General features: G+C 51.1%; 1 protein-coding gene across 2 annotated transcripts in view; it reads right to left on the bottom strand.

Moving 5' to 3' along the window:
- Positions 1 to 1,132: 1,132 nt before the first annotated feature.
- Positions 1,133 to 19,269, bottom strand: part of NPC1L1 (NPC1 like intracellular cholesterol transporter 1) — a 44,501-nt gene continuing 26,364 nt past the window's right edge. The window contains exons 17-19 of one of the 2 annotated variants that reach the window (XM_054997765.1): positions 19,097 to 19,210; positions 2,918 to 3,080; positions 1,133 to 2,183 (exon numbers count right to left, since the gene is read on the bottom strand). In XM_054997765.1, the coding sequence (XP_054853740.1) occupies positions 1,870 to 2,183; positions 2,918 to 3,080; positions 19,097 to 19,210 (591 nt within the window). In that variant the 3' untranslated portion in view covers positions 1,133 to 1,869. The remainder of the gene's footprint in view (positions 2,184 to 2,917; positions 3,081 to 19,096; positions 19,211 to 19,269) is intronic. The other variant, XM_054997766.1, reaches the window with a different exon arrangement.

The following is a 19,269-nucleotide window of genomic DNA, read 5'->3' as shown; positions in this document are numbered from 1 at the left end:
TTCCTAGAAAAACGTTCCAGCTCAGCAAAGGTGGCAGTAGCAAAGTACAGCTCAGGTTTTGCTTCATAATAGGACCACATCTCCTGTACTCTCCAGTGGTTTTGTATTACAATACTTGTGGTTGTAATTTATTATAGTACTCACTGTTTGTACCCTGTTGTAACGAGAATATGGATTAAATCACATTACACCCTAGTTGTACACGTGTATTCTAGCAAACGGTGTATGAACTTTAATGCAGTTTATAAACAGGTATAACCACTCAGATGTTCTTCTTTGACAACCAATTAAAAATAGTAGACAAATGGTTCTTTCAGTGCTAGAATGGTCTAATCATGATCTGCTCACATAACTTTTCCTGTCACCTGCTAATGATTTATGCAGTTTATCTTGCTCCTAGACATGGCATCGTTTTTTGGCTAAGTAGAATATCACACGATTGAAAAATTAATAATCAGCTAAATCTAAAACCAATCATATTTTTATATTTCTCAGTAAATAGCACATGCAAATTAGTATAAATGATGCCACTTAGATAAGGAGTTACATTTTTGCCGAAAGAAATCTCATGAAGATCTAGGTGAAAAAAATATTTGTATGTGTCCTTATTGAAAATTCAATGCATTTCATTAGTAAATCTGATTTTAAAGCAATGTTAGATTTATTTGAGAGATGTTAGGAGAGGTAATACTTTTTGCATGTACTTGTTCAATATTCAAAGGATTTATTTTAATAATCTTTTATATTTTGTTAATTTGCCTTATTTAAAAAGTTAGTTTATTTCAATAATGAATAAACACTAAACTTGGGAATGAAGTCTCTGTGTGCCTTGATGGGAAGAGTTAAAACCAGGAGAACCCATATAAATTATTTGCACTAAGTAAAGAGATCCCTGTTTTTAGGTTTCATTATTTAAGGTCTTAGAGCTGTTCAGAGTTGAGATATAAATCTTAGCACTGTACAGTTTTGAAACTTTAATGAGGCACTGATAAGCAATTTGTTGCATTGTGAGTCTCCCAGACCTGGTCCGTGGACAGGCAATATATACGTTTTCTAAATAAATATGAGAACTGAAAACACGCTAAACTATACCAAGCATGTTAGCCCACAAGAGAGAAGGACACAGCATACGTTTTATATGGAATAAGTGATTTAATTAAGGTGATAGCCTCCACTAGGTATCAAATTGTCTGCTAGAGATTTAAAACCTGCAGAAAGTTTGGTACCTTGGAGTAAATTAAAATATATGCAATAGTTATTTTCTTATCGAACTTAAACTTATTTTACTGCCTTAATAGCAAATTGTGCATATTAAGAAATATAAATGTTTCTACTCTGAATGTTAATTATGTAGACAGCATCTTGGGAAGGAAGAGAAATGCAAATACCCCTAAAGTGCACGATTCATGGATGATGGAACTGATGTGCCACAGGCAGGCGGGAGCAGCTCCTTCCAATATATTTATCTGGTGGTCCATGCAATTCCAGCTCTTCTACAAAATTTCAGCATTCTAGAAACTTTAGCACCTGTGGTTGAGATGAATTCACCACTGAAAGTATACATGTGTGTGGCATTTACACATTTCCTAAGTGTGACAGAAGTGTTTCTTTTGAAATTAAAGTTTCTAGAGTTCTGGAGTGGGCTGAGAAACCATCTGAACCCATATTTGCTGCTTGTTCTGTTTTTCCACCAGGAGGAGCTGCTCTTCTGTCTGGTAGAAATAAAGCCCTCATATACCGCTTGAAAAACATTGGATAGGTACTGTCAGGGAGATCTCCACTCACTATCAGGGGGATGGGCTAGCAGCAAGAGTTCTGTTGTGCATACTGGCCACATACATACATCGCAAGTAGCATTTGTGTCCTCCTCTAGGCCGGCCCCGTCCTGCTGATGTGGCTGTCTTCCAGTGTGGAGGACTGACGTATATCCTTCCCAGTGTCTACTGATAAGGCTGTTCTGGGAGCTGACTCCTCCTGTGTGGGGGCTGTCCAAACCCGTCTGTTTTTGATGTTTGGGCCCTTTCCCTCTTCATGGATTTCCTTGGGATCTGAGCCTGTTTCCAAGGGCTGGCAGTGGCTTTCGTTAGCCTGGTTCTCTTTTCCTTCAAACGTGGGGTTGCTCAAGGCCAGATTGCCCTCTGTCTGTTGTTGTGCTGGTACCCAAGCCTGGCTGGCGTTGGGCCCTGGTGATGGAGGAGGGAGAAGATTAAGGCAGGCCAGAGAGAGAGGTGACATCATGTACCCTGGCCTTAATGAAAGCATCAGTGCAATGTGATGTCTCTCTATGGGACAGCTACTGTCCAGCATTGAGTGTCCCCCTACAGTTAGTAGTGAATCTGTTGTGGAAATGCACTCACCTCTCCAAGACTGAGCCCAGGGGAAACTGATTCTATGTAGTTGAGGCAGAAGCTGGCTGTACATGATGCCAGTTGGCTGGGAACTCCTTACCCCATACCACCCACAGACTAATTTTATCTCTAAAAAATTGTTTTTAAATAGACAAAAAAATCAATTAGGAAGAACTTGCAAGTGATGCTTTTTAAAAAGTTTTAAAGGCCTGAAGTATGGGCAGAACAAATGACTTAGGCAGCACAGGACTTGCTGATAAGTGCATCTGTAAAAAAAAAATTGCAAAGGCAGTGGGAAGCCAGGTAATGGTATAGGAATGATGAGAGAGAGGAGCCTTCTGTGGCAGTGGGGAAAGCGAGGACACCCCCACCTCAAGCTCTGTAAGAGACGGGCACCAGAAGTGATGCCTCCTCCCTGCTTTGCCACAGGCTCTCATGCTCTGCTTCTCTCAAAATATTATTTTCCCCAGAATTTCAGTCTTCCTTGCCCAGAGAGCTCATTGCCCACTGCCTTATGGAGCATGGCCCAGGATGGGAACAAGGCTGTCTAGGAGAGCTTGTGGGCTTACCAAAATAGCTGAGGATGACAGGCAGGAAAACAAGGCCGTGCAGCATACCCAACAGGGTGATGATGAGGTTGAGGCGGAAGAAGAAGATTTGGATCAACTGGGCCTTGGCAAAGGCCAGGACCACGATGCCTGGCAAGTTGGTCATTGCCACGCCAGCAAAAACCTGAAGGAAGGAAGGGGACAGGTCACATCAAAAGAAAGGGCAGCTCTGGACTACAGGGGATCTAAGGCATAGATGGGGCTCCATTGTGCCCAGGGCAAGCCTTAGTTACGTAGTTCACAAGCATGGCAAACAACATCATATAGATATGAGCCATTCCAAGGAGGGAAAGTGTTGCCAAGTAGGCCCCCTCCCCTGCTTTGAAGCCTGCTATGAACGGTGTTAAAGTTTCCTGCATTACTGTTTCACTGCTGCACCAAAGACTGCTCTGCACGTGTGTGCTCTGATACACGTGTCAGTTTCCTGCCTGCGTGTCAATTACCTTGCTGCCGCTATAGACTGTGTAGTTCACTGACTCCATGTTTGGTTAACTGCACAAAAGGACTCTCTTTCTGGGCAGCCCTGCCCTGACCTGTGTCTGGACTTCCCAGTGTGCGTTTGGACTGTGTTCCCCGTGCCTGCTTTGCCATCCGCCACGGACCATGCCTGTTCCCTGCTTTGGACTGTGTTTTAAAGTGTTGTTCCCGCTGCCTCCATAGAAGCCTGCCTCATATGGGCCCAAGCCGCTGCTAGCAGCCGGGCGCCAGCCGGGGAAACCTCCAGCGAGCCTGGCTAGGCGCTCCCTAGTCAGTCCCCGCCTGGAGCCTCCCGCGGGCCGGTCGCCGAGCTTGCCCTCGCTACCGGGCAGCCTGCTATCCAGCCCCAGCTATGCCCAGCCGGCATCCATGTTCTCAGGCAGCCAGAAGACCCTGGGAAGAAGACTGCTTTGAGAAGCCATTTCGGCGAAGCGGGCACACCACGTCCGCAGCGAGAGCCCCTCGCCCCGCTCTGCATATCTTAGGAGCCGCCCCGGAGAAGAACTAAGTGCCGACCATCCCAAGCACTTAGAGAATGCATCTCAAAGAAACCTCCGCATTCCAAAGCTGATGACATCAGGACAAGCCCTGTCCGCTGGAACATCCTTTCAGCCCACTTGGATTTCCCCCTCCCTCTTTTGTCCCCTCTTCCTGAGGTGTCACTTATCACAATCTGATCACCAAAGTGGCCCATCCAAGCCATTCAGTAGCCCATTAGACCCTTTGTTTTAATCTGTGAGAACCACCAAGTACAGCACCAGCCCCAGGGTACGTTTTGGGGTATTTAAGCTGGTCTCTCAGACCACTCGGTGCCTAGGCCATCCCTATCCAGACTTCCTTGCTGTCCGTCTGTGGTCCCAGTGCCGGCATTGGGCCACCTCGCTGTTGTGTCTCTGCTTCGCTTCAGGATAAGTGAGTATTCCCCCGATCATCGTTGGGAACCAGCTAATGCGAATGTCTCTGTATTTCCTACGCTATATTTCTTAGACCTTGTATGTTCTTTGTATGATTGTGCAAGTTAGGCTTACGCTACACTCAATACACGTGTTTGGACCTTACTCCTTGTCTGCCTCTTTTTTTCACTAGAGTGTCTGGGATCGGGACCTCCGTAAACATAGGTTATGATCCTCGCTTAATATTAATAGTTACAGACTGCTGCAGCTAATTCCCCATTATAATAAAAGAGCAGTTCTGGTAACAGTTTACTGGTGGAGAATGCGGGCATAACCCAGTTCGTGTGAATACACGTGAGTCGACACGCGTGTCTTCAGCGAACTGACTTAGAGGAAAATTTTCCAGACCTCAGTGTAAAGAGCGCAATTTAGCTTAGGGAATTAAAAGTGTGAGTGTGCGTGGCTCTAGCGAGCATTTCTATCTTGTGGGTTGGCTTTTCCCCCATTTCCTCCTTCAGCCAGCTTTGGACTACTTGCCTTTTGTGGTGCACCGCGAGGCCCTCCAGCCGTTATAACCGGTGTACTGTGGGTGAGGACCTCTGAACTGGTGAAGTTCCTGGCCACTTTCCGGGCCGCCTAAACGCGTCTATGTGGGTGGGATCCCAGAAGTAGGCTCTATAGATATATATATCCTGAAGCAGCACATATAAAACTCTTTTCCGCCCTCCCCCGTCTCTCCTAAGTCCGTCCAAACCCCGTTCCTGCCAGCACTTAGGCTTCAATCCCCGCTCCGGAGGAAACGTGAAGGGATCGTTAGTCCGTTTGGTTGTTCAGTCAGTTTAGCTTTGGGAATCTGAAGCCAGGTTCCTGAAGCCCCGCGGCAGCCGGCCGCACCGTGCTTAAGAGTTTTAAGTTAGACTCTTGGGCGCCTTTCCGCTTGCGAGTTTTAAGTCAGACTCGTGGGCACACCTTGCTTGGGAGTCAGTGGGACTCTTGGGCACACTTTTGCTTGGGAATTGTTAGAACTCTTGAGCGCTTTTCCGCTTGGGAGTACCGTGGTTTTACTCCTGGGCACTTTTGCTTGGGGACTTGCAGAGGCAGTCCTTGAGCACATTTAGTCTTTTGGTCGAGGCTTGGAGACAGTTTAATCGTTTGTCTCTGAGCACGAGGCCTGGGGACACTTTGAGTTTTGGTTCTTGGGCAGAGAGCTTGAGAGCATTTGTGGCTTCTGAGCAGAGGCTTAGGAGACCCCTTAGTTGTAGCTTCCGAGCAGGAGCTTGGAAGCACCTTTCTGGTTGCCTGAGCAGAGGCTTAGGAGACCCCTTAATTGCAGTTTCTGAGCAGAGGCTTGGGGACACTTTTTGGTTTTCCGAGTAGAGGCTTGGGAGACCCCTGAGCTTTGGCTTCTGAGCAGAGGCTTGGAAGCACTGAGAAGTTTTTGTTCTTGGGCTTAGAGAGCTTGAGAGCACCCTCTGAGCCAGTAAACTTTTCCTGGTCCCGTGGCTTGTAGGCAAGCTTGAAACGGGAATAGGAATTTTCCTTCTCCCCCGGTGGAGGAGAACCGAGTGTAGAACCCTTAAAAATCCCCTTGTGAACCTAAAAGTAGAACCTTAAAACCCCCTGGTAAAAACCCTTGAGGACCTGAGGGAAGGATAAACCTCCCAAAAGGGACATAGAGAGGAAGAAGTTGTTAAAACCCTTGAGCAGCTTTAATCGCCCCACCCCTGGTGTCGCTGATCTACTCTTTAACCTCCCCCGGGATCAGCCTTAAACTAAAAGGAAAAATGTACCGGGCAGCCCCCACCGTGCCCCGCCTGGAGAAGTGGCTAGTTAAGAAGGGAGATTGCCCCTGGGAAGCCGGTTCCTTCAAGGGACCCGACCCGCTCCAGATAGTCAGAAGCGCCTTCCAAGATTTTTGCGAAAAGGAGAAACCTAGGTCTAGCAAGAAAGATAGGTATGGAGCCTGGGCACTTTTCACCGCCCTACAGGACAGCGTGTCCCTAATTAATAAACTACAGATAGCTCAGGAAGAACAGGAACAGGAGATAGAAAAGCTAAGGAGAGAAAAAAAGGAACATGAGGAAAGAGCAGCCGAGTGGCGTTCAGAACGCGTTAACTTCATGCTGGAGAAGCAGGGACTAGCCGCTGCCCTCCAGGACGCCCAGCACAAGGCTGAAGTAGCCACCGCTCGTGCCGATATGGCTGAGCATGCAGTAATTGAAGGTCAGGAGAAAATTGCCAAATTAACCCATGCTGCCCAGTTCATGGCAGAGCAGAAGGTCGCAAAGATAGCCGCAGCAGACCACTCCGCTTGTAAGAGGGAGCTAGAGGCCCTAAAACAGCACCTGGGAATGCAGCAGGCCGTAATTTCCGCCGTGCATCCCGCAGCCCTCTTGGCCCTCCCCGAAGGTAGTACCGACAGTTGGTCACCTCCTTCGCCCCAGCCCGAGGAAGCCCCACAGCCCCTCCACCCAATAGCCACCAAGGAAATTGTATCCATGGACGAGGATGGCAGGAAAACAGACCGGGTCGTTAAGGAAACTCGCAATTGGAGGCCCGATGAGCTCCAAGCCATAGCAGACCGTATGGGACCCCTAAACCGAGACACAGCCATCCAGTGGTTCACCCATGTGACCACCTCTCAGCCTTCCGCTAGTGGTTCCGATGTAGCCCAACTGGCTCGCCAATGCGCTGCCCCTGAAATAGTCTCGGCCCTGAATGCCTATATCTCTAACCGAAGGTTAGCCACCCGCAGTCAGTACGGAGCAATTAAAGAAATTTGTGCATTCCTGTGGCCCACCAAGAGTTTGAAAGCCCTGTATATTGCGGAGTCCCAGAAACCTGGGGAGGACCCAGAGGCATATTTAGCTAGGAAACAGCTTCTTGCAGAGCTAGCAGACGAAGTGGACCTGGATGCCAGCGATGTACCCGACTTTGACGAATTAGAATTCAGGAGAGCAGTCTTAGATGGACTCAATAGTACCACCCGCCTAGCACTAGCAGGAGTGGAGCCCGGGAGCATCTCATGGGGAGACCTGGAGGCTCGCATCAGAAGCATTGCTGGCCTGTTGCGAGAAACCGGCGCCATCCGCCATGTGAAGCCCCCGGCCTCTCGTAGGAAGGAGAGCGAGCCGATAAGTGCAGTCACCTATGCCAATCATGGCCCCCACTCTCAATACCGACCACAGGGACGCAGCCCGTATCCGGAGGCAAGGGGAGGAATCCTGAGGGGACGGAGCAATAGCTTTAACCGGGGAAGAGGACCAAGGGACTACCGCCCGGGAGTCTCCTTTGCACCCGCCCCGAGTTACAGTTCCTCCTCCCAGCAAGGACCCCACGAGCCCCGACTGCAGGATGTACCCATAGCCCCTTCTCACTCGCGAGCATCGCACCCGTACCACCATCAGGTCTACCCGCCTCCAGATCAGTCTAATGCTTGGGGAGCACCGCAGGGCGACCACGAGGGCTACCGGGACCGAGGCAGCACGCCCCAGTCCAGGGACTCCCTCCGTTGGGAACTTTGGATGCGCCTCAAAAACATTGGAGCGAACATGGAGCTCTTCGACGGAAAGCCCACGTCCGTTCTAATGAAGGCGATCATGGAGTGGGAAGACCAGCAGCAGCCCCCAGTACCCCCGTCAGCGCCCCCTTTACCGCCAGACCCTCCCTTCTCGAGTCCCCCGATAGCTGCAGTCCGGGAGCGCCCGAGCCCCAACAACCCCTTTAGAGGAAGCGCCGCTTCCACCGACCAGAGTGCAGGATCAGCATAGGGTTGCCCCGAGTCCCAGTCTCCTTCCGTGGGCATAGTTGCCAAACTAAAGCCGGACACATGGGGGAGACCGACAGTGAAGGCAGGGATCGGGACTCCCGGGGAAAAGAAGAAGCCTGCCACTCTCCTCATAGATACCGGAGCTTCACTTAATATACTCCGGCCCACCTTTGTCACAAAGGGAACTCAGACCCCCACAACCATGCAGCTCGCCGGTTTTGGAGGCGGCACGCAGGAATTCCCGGTCTGGCAGGATATCCCCCTCTCCGTTGGGAGCCTGGCCACCCGGATTTCGGCATGCGCAAACCGGGGAGAAGATGATGGACTTTTGGGCATGCCATTTTTCCGTGCCGAGGGACTGACCATTGACTTAGCGAACGGGCTCCTGTGGCGCATCCCGGGAGTCCCAGACTTTGTTAATGCAGTCCATCGATGCGCAGCCCTCAAGGCCCCCCTTCCTCTCGCCCCCATCACAGGAGACCCCTGGGTTCAGGACTTTCCCGAAGTGTGGGTGACAGATAAAGCCGAGTGTGGGATAGTGAAGGGCGCCTGCGTCCTGATTGAAGGAAAGGACCCCCCTCCCCAAAGACAGTACAAGTACCCAGCGGAAGCTGAGGCAGGGATAGCCAAGACTATAGAAGGACTCCTTGAGTGGGACGTCATACTCCCGATGCAGTCCATCTGCAACGCCCCACTGTGGCCAGTTCTGAAAGCAGATGGAGTGACCTGGAGAATGACGGTCGACTTCCGTGCCCTGAATGCCACCACCCCTCCAGTTGCCCCGGTTGTGGCCAAGTACAATGAGATCCTGACGGCCATTGCCGCTGGGTCCCGGTTCTACTCGGTCATAGACCTGGCCAACGCTTTCCATTCTATCCGGTTGCATGAGTCTTGCTGGTACAAGTTCGCGTTCACTTTCCGCGGCCAGCAATACGCATTCAAGCGGACACCCCAGGGATTCCACTCCAGCCCCAGCATTTGTCATGCCCATGTAGTTCAGATGTGGGAACGCCTCCAACCCTCCTCGAGGCCCCACGTACTGAGCTACGTGGATGACATTTTAGTCCACGCCCCCACGGAAGAATTAGCCCGCCAAATCACCAGGGAAGTCCTGGAACTCCTCCGCGAGACTGGGTTCAAGGCAAGCAGGGAAAAGGCCCAATTGGTTCAGACCAGCGTCAAGTACCTGGGTCTGACCCTGGGACCCGAGGGTCGCACCCCGGACGCCCAGCGAATGGAGGTCATTTCCAAGCTGCCTGCACCCACCGATGTCCCCTCCCTCAGAGCTCTTTTAGGAACTTTTAACTTTTCCCGAGACTTCATTGAGTCCTTTGCAGACAAAGCTCGCCCCCTTTATGCTCTCCTCAAGAAGAACACCCCCTGGGAGTGGGGACCGGAGCAACAGACAGCCTTAGCCGAGCTAAAGCGCAGCCTGGCCGCAGCCCCGGCCCTAGCCCATCCAGATGTAACTCAGCCATTCTTTATCCAGTTAGCAGTATCAGACAAGAGCATAGGAGCCACGCTCACCCAGCAGCAAGCGGGAACCGCTAGAGTAGTAGCCTATGCCTCTCGCAACCTAACCGCAGTAGAAGCTAAGTTTAGCCCATGCGAGAAGACATGCCTTGCTCTAGTTTGGAGTCTGACCCATTGGGAATTTATCATAGGAGGTTCACGTACAATAGTTCAAACCACTCACACGCCCCTCAAATATATCCTGTCGGGAAAAATACAAGATGGACAAGTTTCAAACGCCCGCATAGCACAGTGGACCCTGGCCCTGGTCAACCGCGGAGTAGAATTCAAAAAGGAAACCACTGAGCCACCAGCCCCCTATGGCCTATTGGTAACCGGGACCGAGCACGAGTGCCCCCTGGACCCGCCACCACAGGTTGTCTGGCCAGTTACTTGGGGAGTCCCGCTAGAGGAAGCCCGACAGGACGGCTTCACATGCTGGTTCTGTGACGGCTCCTCCTTTCACGTTGGGGGCTCCCCTCGGACAGGCTACGGCGCCGTGCGAGTGAGCGACGCCCATACTCTCAAAGGTCCAGCCCGCCCCCATTCCAGCCAAGCGGCTGAGGTGCAAGCGCTTCTGGCAGTGCTTGAGTTTGAGCCCCCAGAAAGCCCACTTGCCATTTACACAGACTCGGATTGGACGGCCAAAGCCGCCACGGTCTGGCTCCCGGTGTGGCAGAATCAGGGGTGGAGAGCCAGCGATGGGAAACCCGTAGCCCACCTACAGCTATGGCAGCAGGTAGCAGCACTCCTCCAGTCCCGCTCAGGCCCAACGCAGGTGACCCATGTCAAGGGACACCAGAAGACGAACTCAGAGACCGCTTACTGGAATGACCAGGCAGACCTTGCAGCCAAGGCAGCCGCCACTGAAAATGCTCCCCTACCGGAATCGGCCACCGATTGTCCCCTCCGCCCTGTCACCACTCGAGCACAAGCCCGCAGCCAAGCTCAGGGAACCGCAGGAACACTAGACCTAGCACAACTGCAACTATCTGACCCAGAAATAACTGACCTCCTAGCCGCAGGAAGGGATCAGACAGGGAAACTCATGATCAGAGAAGAGGAAGGCATAGTCTGGGCAGTAGATGCAGCCGGCGAACGCCATTGGGTAGTGCCATTGGAAGTTAGGGCTGACTTAATTCAGTTTGTCCACGAGCAGGGACACCGAGGCAAGGATCTGACTCTGGAAAGGGTAAAAGAGGTTGGTTGGTGGCCTGGCATGCGCACCGAAGTAGCGCAATGGGTGGACAACTGTCTGTCCTGCGCGATGGTCAATGCAGACCCCACCGGACCTAGAGCTCCCCTCCAGCATCAGAGAATTGATGGACCCTGGGCTCGCATACAGATTGACTTTATTGGCCCCCTTCCCCCCACTGCTCGCGGCAATCGCTACTGCCTCACTGTCATAGACCCCTTTAGCAAATGGATCGAAGCGTTTCCGTGCAAGCGCAACAATGCAGCCACCACAGCCAAACTACTGTTTAATAATGTTTTTTCAAGATGGGGCATTGTGAGAGTCATGGACTCTGATTTAGGCTCACACTTCATCGGAGAAGTAACACAGGAGCTTTGTAAAGCACTGGGCATCCAGCAACGCTTCCACATAGCAGGCCACCCTCAAGCTTCAGGCGCAATAGAAAGAACCAACCGGACCCTCAAGGAGGCTCTCCGCAAGATGGTTCGCTCCTCCGGGAGAGACTGGGATGAAAAACTCCCCATAATCCTAATGGCCATTAGAGGCACTACCGCAGTTCACGGGCTAACACCCCATATGGTTATGACAGGGCGAAGAATGCAGCTCCCGGAAGCCTTCTGGCTAGATACGCAGCTCCCTTCCGATATGCAGCCCGTAGTGATTAATGACGCTTGGGTCCAGGATCTGTTCTCATCCATACACGCCGTCCACATGCAAGTGGCCCAGAGGTTGGGCACAGCTCAGAAAGATATGGACCGCAAACTAGGATGGGTCAGGAATCCCAGGCAGTGGGAAGAAGGACAGCTCGTTCTGTACAGGAAGTTTTCGCAAAAGGCGCATTCGCTAGCAGCCAAATGGCAAGGCCCAGTCCCTATCACAAAAAGAGTCTCCCCAGCCGTCTATCAGGTAGCCATCCAGAGAAAAACAGGAGGAACCTGGCTAAAATACTTTCACGCCTCTCAATTAAAAGAATGGAAAGGGAAGCCGCTCCAAACCGCCCCTCCTGTGTACGACCCTGGGGGAGCCACCACCAGCCCAGCCCCCCTCTGCCCAGTGATTCGCCAGATATCCCTCCACCCTGGGCCAGAGATACCGTGTGTCCCCTTAGACCAGACCTTTGTAGCTTTAGTATAAAAGAAACAGTAGAATATGTAGATGTAAGTGTGAGGGTCAAGAGTTTTTCCAGTTCTATTCTTTAACTTCATTAGGCGGGCCCCACAGTTGGGACCCTTAGGAGAAGACACGGCAATCAAAGCCAAATAGGACCACCACAGAAAGTGATTCTTGATTGGATTGTAAGCCGCATGTTCGGAAAAAATTGCACAGGCAAAAGAGATTTGCTGTGTGTGAAGGTGGTTGGAGAGGCTTTAGCCCAGAGGTGCATACATTCTTTTGAACATAGTGGAACCACCAAATAAGGTGATCCCTGTATTCGAAAATATATCACCCGCCGTGCTGATGAAGATCCCGCATCTACGTAGATTCGGGGTCTCACCTGCCAGACCCACGCTTTCGCATGATGGTCGGCTTTGGCTTTGAGGGCCGTGCCTCCCCTGGAAAAGGATCCCCAGATAGCCCAATATCCCTCTTTTACTAATGTTCATATTCGTCATGGTGAGTTGCTGTACGGCGCCACCAGCCAGTACGCTTTAGTGCAAAAGTAAAAGACCCGCCAGTATTTTGTAAATATGTTACCTCTGGAATGTGTTATTGGGGTGCGTTCGCCACGCACAAGGGGCAGCGTACCTCATTTACATAGCCAGGATCCCCTGCGCCAAGATGACCCCCGATTCACCCAGACTCAGTGGCGCCGGCAGATCTCGGCCGCCTCCGCCGCTTCTCGATAAACGCCGCCGAGCGCCCTCGGCCCCATTTCGGCCCTTTCCGCCAGCAGCCGCCCGCCCCACGTAATCTTTTCCCTTGCCCGTACCGTACAAGGGAAAAGAAGGGGGGGAGACATGTTGAAGTTATAATGAAGCCATGCCAGGCCTTCCAAGTGAGAGCAACCCGAAAGTACCCCACACCCGTATGCCTCTAGCTCCGTGTATTTTTTCTTTTTGCTCAGTGCATTTTTCTTTTGCTCAGTGTATTTTTCCTTTTTGCCCGATGTATCTTTTTTTCTTTTAACTAGAAGATGGGGCCTCCCGAGGGAGTCCCCTCCAAAAATTGCTAGTCCTGCAAACATATGACGAAGGCCTATTTTTGAAAAATTAAACCGAGGGCCCCCGTCTGCAGCAACCCTTATAGTTGCTGGAAGCCGCTCTTTAGTTTTTTTCCATTTTAAAACGGCAAGGCCAGGCCGAGCCGGACCGATAGCTCTCAGCCCGCAAAATAAAAATAGCCCGCCACCGAGCAAGGGGCACATGAAGGCCACATAGTCCAGGCACCCAGGGACCCCTGGGGCGAGTTTGCATAATCCCGCCTAACGCACAGCCGACCCTTGCTCGACGTAAAGACGTTTCCCCTCTGAAATATACACGCCTTAGAAAGAAACCTTCGCACAGGAGTTCCCCAGAGCAACAAGCTGGAAGGCTCGCTTAGTGCTCTGGGACTTCTCGTTCGAGCCCCACCTAATAGACAGTGCTGGCAGAAATACACCCTCCCTTTTCCCCCATTCCGCTTTATTCATTTTTTTGCTGCAATAAACTCAGGGAACCTGTACTTATATCCGCAGGTCTCCCCAGGATATTTTCACTACAGAAAGGAAAGGAAGGCCAGGAGATGAGGCACCTGGCTACTCTGTGTTTGCTCGTGTTGGCGGGCACCCTAATAGAGGGACGCCCGTCCGAATTAATGCCCTACCCCCACTGGAGATGTATTAATACCCTGGCAGGAAATGAAATGATGGTCTGCAAAGTTGTGCAGCAGAGCAATATGACCACCCCCACGGCTCGCACAAACTTCCGCGGTTGCGAAGAGCAGTGGATCCGACCCCCAGAGCTTGTTATTTTATGTGTAGGAGTAAAAACTCTGTCCCAAGAGCTAGTGTGTTACTCGCCTACTGACACAGTGTCACCACTTGCTCCGATTCCTTGTATGTTTCTTCCCCGTATCAGGCCAGCCCCCACCGCAGTCCCGGTGGTAGACAAATATACCACCCCTGCCAACTTCGAAACCTCGCCATTTGTCACTGAGGCTTTCGGACCATACTGTGAAGTTGTTTTAGTGTCGGCCGCAGTATGGAAGGCAGGAGACCCCTTTAGAATGACCATCCTACTAGGCACCACTACCATTGAACCTGCATCAGTCACTATCACGCCCCCTTCAGGCACAGCTCTCTCCTTTGCTATAGAACGCTGGGAGAACCTGACCTGGATTGTAAAAGAGGAAGACCTAGCCAAACATGGCCCACCCGATTGGATTCTGGTTCAACAGACGCCCGAATGCCAAACCAAGCCCCTAGTAGAGAAATTTCACCGGCTTGGGCTGCTCTTTGTAAATTTGACTCACGAACCAGGCAATTATTCCTTGCTGATCCGGACCCAGGAGACCCACACCATCCAAATTGACCCTTTGATTGTTAGCAATAAGCAGTTAAGCCAAGGCGGCACGCATATAGTGGGCTCCCATGTTTTGAAAACTGACATTCGAGAGAGAGTTCTAGTCCGCCCGCAAATGTCTTTAAAAGAGATCCGCATAGACTTAGCTGAGCTAAATGCAACCCAGAGGCTGCCGCAGTGCGCTCCCTATCTGGAGGCCGGTAGCAAGGGTTGGAATGCATGGCTACAACTGTGGATCGATCCCTCCCCCTCTCTCTCGCGTGCCAGACGAAGCATTGCCGACTGGACTGCTCCTGCAGCCGGAGGCTTAGCAATCATGGATTCGGTCAACATTGAGACTCTTGCTAATAAGTTTGCCCATGTCACGACTAGCATCTCCGACTTAGGTAAACCGGTGGTGCAGTCCCTAAATTCCATTTCGAATGGGCAACACGAGATCAGCTCCATTTTAGTTAACTGGGAGAGTCAAATTGAAAGAGATTTTTCTCTGCTGCTCAAAGGGACACAGTCTTTGGAACGCAACATGTCAATAGCCATGGCATGTATGCAAGCCCAACAATTAAATCAGGCTGTGGCCATGGGGCTAATTCGGCAAGCCACGGACGGGCATTTGCCCCTGGAAATTAAAAGATTGATTATGCCCAAATTGTCACCCATAGAACTGGAGCTTGAATCCTGGTGGTCTCTCGTAAATTCCTCATTCTCACCGACCACCCAGGAGCTTAAATTATTTTTATTAACGGCCAGTGCGCACGAGTCATTCCACGTGTATCCAGTCGTGCCTCTGGGACTCCAAGTCAGCAACACCGAAGTCCTCTACGCCCGCCACCCCGACCATTGGGCCCGCTTCACCCCGACCGGATGGCAGCTCGTCAGCCTACAAGGGTGCCAGCATCGAGACCAGACCGGCTTCATTTGCCAGGACCAAGCCTTTGCACCTCATCACCCCTGTGTAGCCCCGCAAGTCGACGCCCTCAACGAATGCCCTTTCGAGGTCGTCCGGGAGAACAGCTCCGCTGTGGTCTATCTTGGGAAAGGATGTGCCTGCGTGCGAACGGCCTGCGATTTTGTGATCCTGAACTCGTTCCAGCTGAAGCCCGTGATCCCGGGAGTCAACCGCTGCTTCTGTAACCTGTCTTCGGTAGCAGCCTGCGACTTCACTTACACGGTACCGGTCTGGACCCAAGAAGAGATCCTGGTGGCACCCTCCATCTATCGTTATGTGAAGCCTGTCGCCCTTGGCATCGGTCTGGAATTAATCCACGAGCTCCTGGCCCACCCGCAGCTCCACCGCACCCTCCAGAGCATCCAGAGGGACGGGGACACTACTGCTTTGGTTGTGTCCCACAACGGAAAGGAGATTTTGGATCTGGCCCAGCGGATTAAGACCACCGGTGAGCACTCGTGGTGGGAAACCCTCTTTGGCTGGAGCCCCACTGCCACTGGGATTTACAATTTGGCTTTGCACCCAATCATCGTTATTTTGGCCTTTCAAGTTTTGTTATGTGCCTCACTGCTTTATCTGGGCTGTTGGAGCCGCCGACAGCTCCAGCAACTCCAGCTGTCCTACCGTCTGGATCATTACAATCCAGACCCACTCTTGCCCTAATGGTGATTCTTGGCGCCCTCCTTTAACCCTTGTTTGTTTTATTGCTTGTGCCGGTATGAACTATGATTATGTTTATTATGTGTATGAATCCTGCACCGGCCCCATGGACGCTTTGCTGCTGGACACCGCTCCGAGGCCCTCTTGTGGACTAGGGGGGGACCTATTACTCTGCCTCCCAGCCCGCGGCCCGTCTCCAAACGACCGCCAGCGGCACTACCTCCATGAGGACTAGAACTGTGTGCCTGAAGCCCTTCTCGCCGCCTGCCGACCCTGCTCTGCGGATTGACACAGACAGCAAGGGGGGGTGGAAGTGTGTTTTGGGACACATGGACTAAGTTTGCTTGTTCCTGTATATATGCAACCCAGTCCAGCAGCTGTACTGTGGACTGAGCCGCCTGTGATCTTTGTTACTCTATGGTTTTATGAATTTCCTTCCATTGCTTTTATGAATTTTAACTCCCATGAATTTAGCCCCGAACTAGTCCCTCTCTCTATCTATGGCAAGTGCGCCCATGAGCTTTATCCCTAGGAATTTGATTTTAACTTTATGGATTGCCTTTTTAACCTGACTCCCTCCGCCGAGGTAATTCTAGCCTATCTTATCATCTTATGAATTGGGTTTTATCCGGGACTTCTCCTGAGCAGTCTCTTTTAAAGGTTATTTTATTTCGGATTTTTAAGCTCTATGAATTTGGTTTTAATCTGGCCGCATGAGTTGGTCTTTTAATTGCAGAGTTTATTTTTCTGTCCCCCATGAGCCCTTCCGTCGCTCCCCCCCCCTCATGAATTATTTCTCCGCACTTGCTTTTACTATTGCTGCTATCATCTATGAAATCGGTTTTAACTTCCTGAATTATCATTTTAAACCCTATGTATCTATGTATCTATGATTTTAACCATTTATGAATTAGCCTACCCCCAATGAATTATGCCTTGCTTGCACATTTCACTTTACCTTGTATGAATTGCTTTTAATCCTACATTCATGAATTGTATCCATGAATTGCCTTTGCTTTTAATCTGATGTCTATGAATTAATCCATGTATATGAATTGCTCCTGGTTTTTAGTGCTTTTAACCCATCATGAATTCCGTATGAATTACCTCCATCCATGAATTAATCAATGTACACAATTATGAATTATTGCTATTTATATGCATGAATTGGTCATTGCTGCCTATTACTATGAACTATTACTATTTATTCTGACGGTTGCACTTAGCACACCCCCTGGTGTGAACCCAGAGACCTGCAGCCCATTGGCTGATCTAAATTGCACTTATTCGGTTAGGTGGTTCTCCAAACTAAATTTTTGAGTGACGCCTCCCCCTCCTTCCCTTCCCACTCCTTCTTCGCTCGAAGCTCGACCACCGGACATTGCCGACCACCTCGCCTTTGAAGTCAAGTTCGGAGACCCGCGCGCCTGACGTCCCGGGGTCTCCGAGGGGGGGAATTGTTGCCAAGTAGGCCCCCTCCCCTGCTTTGAAGCCTGCTATGAACGGTGTTAAAGTTTCCTGCATTACTGTTTCACTGCTGCACCAAAGACTGCTCTGCACGTGTGTGCTCTGATACACGTGTCAGTTTCCTGCCTGCGTGTCAATTACCTTGCTGCCGCTATAGACTGTGTAGTTCACTGACTCCATGTTTGGTTAACTGCACAAAAGGACTCTCTTTCTGGGCAGCCCTGCCCTGACCTGTGTCTGGACTTCCCAGTGTGCGTTTGGACTGTGTTCCCCGTGCCTGCTTTGCCATCCGCCACGGACCATGCCTGTTCCCTGCTTTGGACTGTGTTTTAAAGTGTTGTTCCCGCTGCCTCCATAGAAGCCTGCCTCATATGGGCCCAAGCCGCTGCTAGCAGCCGGGCGCCAGCCGGGGAAACCTCCAGCGAGCCTGGCTAGGCGCTCCCTAGTCAGTCCCCGCCTGGAGCCTCCCGCGGGCCGGTCGCCGAGCTTGCCCTCGCTACCGGGCAGCCTGCTATCCAGCCCCAGCTATGCCCAGCCGGCATCCATGTTCTCAGGCAGCCAGAAGACCCTGGGAAGAAGACTGCTTTGAGAAGCCATTTCGGCGAAGCGGGCACACCACGTCCGCAGCGAGAGCCCCTCGCCCCGCTCTGCATATCTTAGGAGCCGCCCCGGAGAAGAACTAAGTGCCGACCATCCCAAGCACTTAGAGAATGCATCTCAAAGAAACCTCCGCATTCCAAAGCTGATGACATCAGGACAAGCCCTGTCCGCTGGAACATCCTTTCAGCCCACTTGGATTTCCCCCTCCCTCTTTTGTCCCCTCTTCCTGAGGTGTCACTTATCACAATCTGATCACCAAAGTGGCCCATCCAAGCCATTCAGTAGCCCATTAGACCCTTTGTTTTAATCTGTGAGAACCACCAAGTACAGCACCAGCCCCAGGGTACGTTTTGGGGTATTTAAGCTGGTCTCTCAGACCACTCGGTGCCTAGGCCATCCCTATCCAGACTTCCTTGCTGTCCGTCTGTGGTCCCAGTGCCGGCATTGGGCCACCTCGCTGTTGTGTCTCTGCTTCGCTTCAGGATAAGTGAGTATTCCCCCGATCATCGTTGGGAACCAGCTAATGCGAATGTCTCTGTATTTCCTACGCTATATTTCTTAGACCTTGTATGTTCTTTGTATGATTGTGCAAGTTAGGCTTACGCTACACTCAATACACGTGTTTGGACCTTACTCCTTGTCTGCCTCTTTTTTTCACTAGAGTGTCTGGGATCGGGACCTCCGTAAACATAGGTTATGATCCTCGCTTAATATTAATAGTTACAGACTGCTGCAGCTAATTCCCCATTATAATAAAAGAGCAGTTCTGGTAACAAAAGCTAAATAGCTTTCCCATCAGATGACCCATCTACTAGAAAAGGAAAGGAGCTCTATTAGACAGGGCCCTTGGAGGGCTTTCCCAGCCATAAGTTAAGAGAAAATGTGGCCAGATCAGGGCCAGGACTTTAGCTCCACTGCGGTGGAGAAGGGTGGCAGTGAGTGTGCTGAGAGGCCATGACAACTGATCAGATGAAGAAACTACCACGGTCAGCAGTTATGAGGGTTTGGTCTCTCTCCCTTCCTACACATATCCTCTAGTAGCACCCCAATACCCAGTATACTCTAGGAATGACAGTACTGCCCAACTGACCTCCCACATTGGCTTCCTCTACTGTACTCACCGCACTGCCCATATTAATGGTAGCCTCTCTGGCCCTTTCTAGCTTGGTGTGCCCAGTGCTGATGGCAAAGGAGCGGGTGATGTGGGATACAAACTCCACTGAAATGCCCACAGCCTGGGAAGAAAATGGAACGGTTAGCAAGAAGTCTCTACTGAGTTGTTTTATTTAAAATG

This window comes from Eublepharis macularius, chromosome 14 (genome assembly GCF_028583425.1).
Source record: "Eublepharis macularius isolate TG4126 chromosome 14, MPM_Emac_v1.0, whole genome shotgun sequence".
NCBI lineage: Eukaryota > Metazoa > Chordata > Lepidosauria > Squamata > Eublepharidae > Eublepharis > Eublepharis macularius.
Note: the sequence above shows the minus strand (reverse complement) of the source record. Positions and strands in the feature narration are given on the sequence as shown.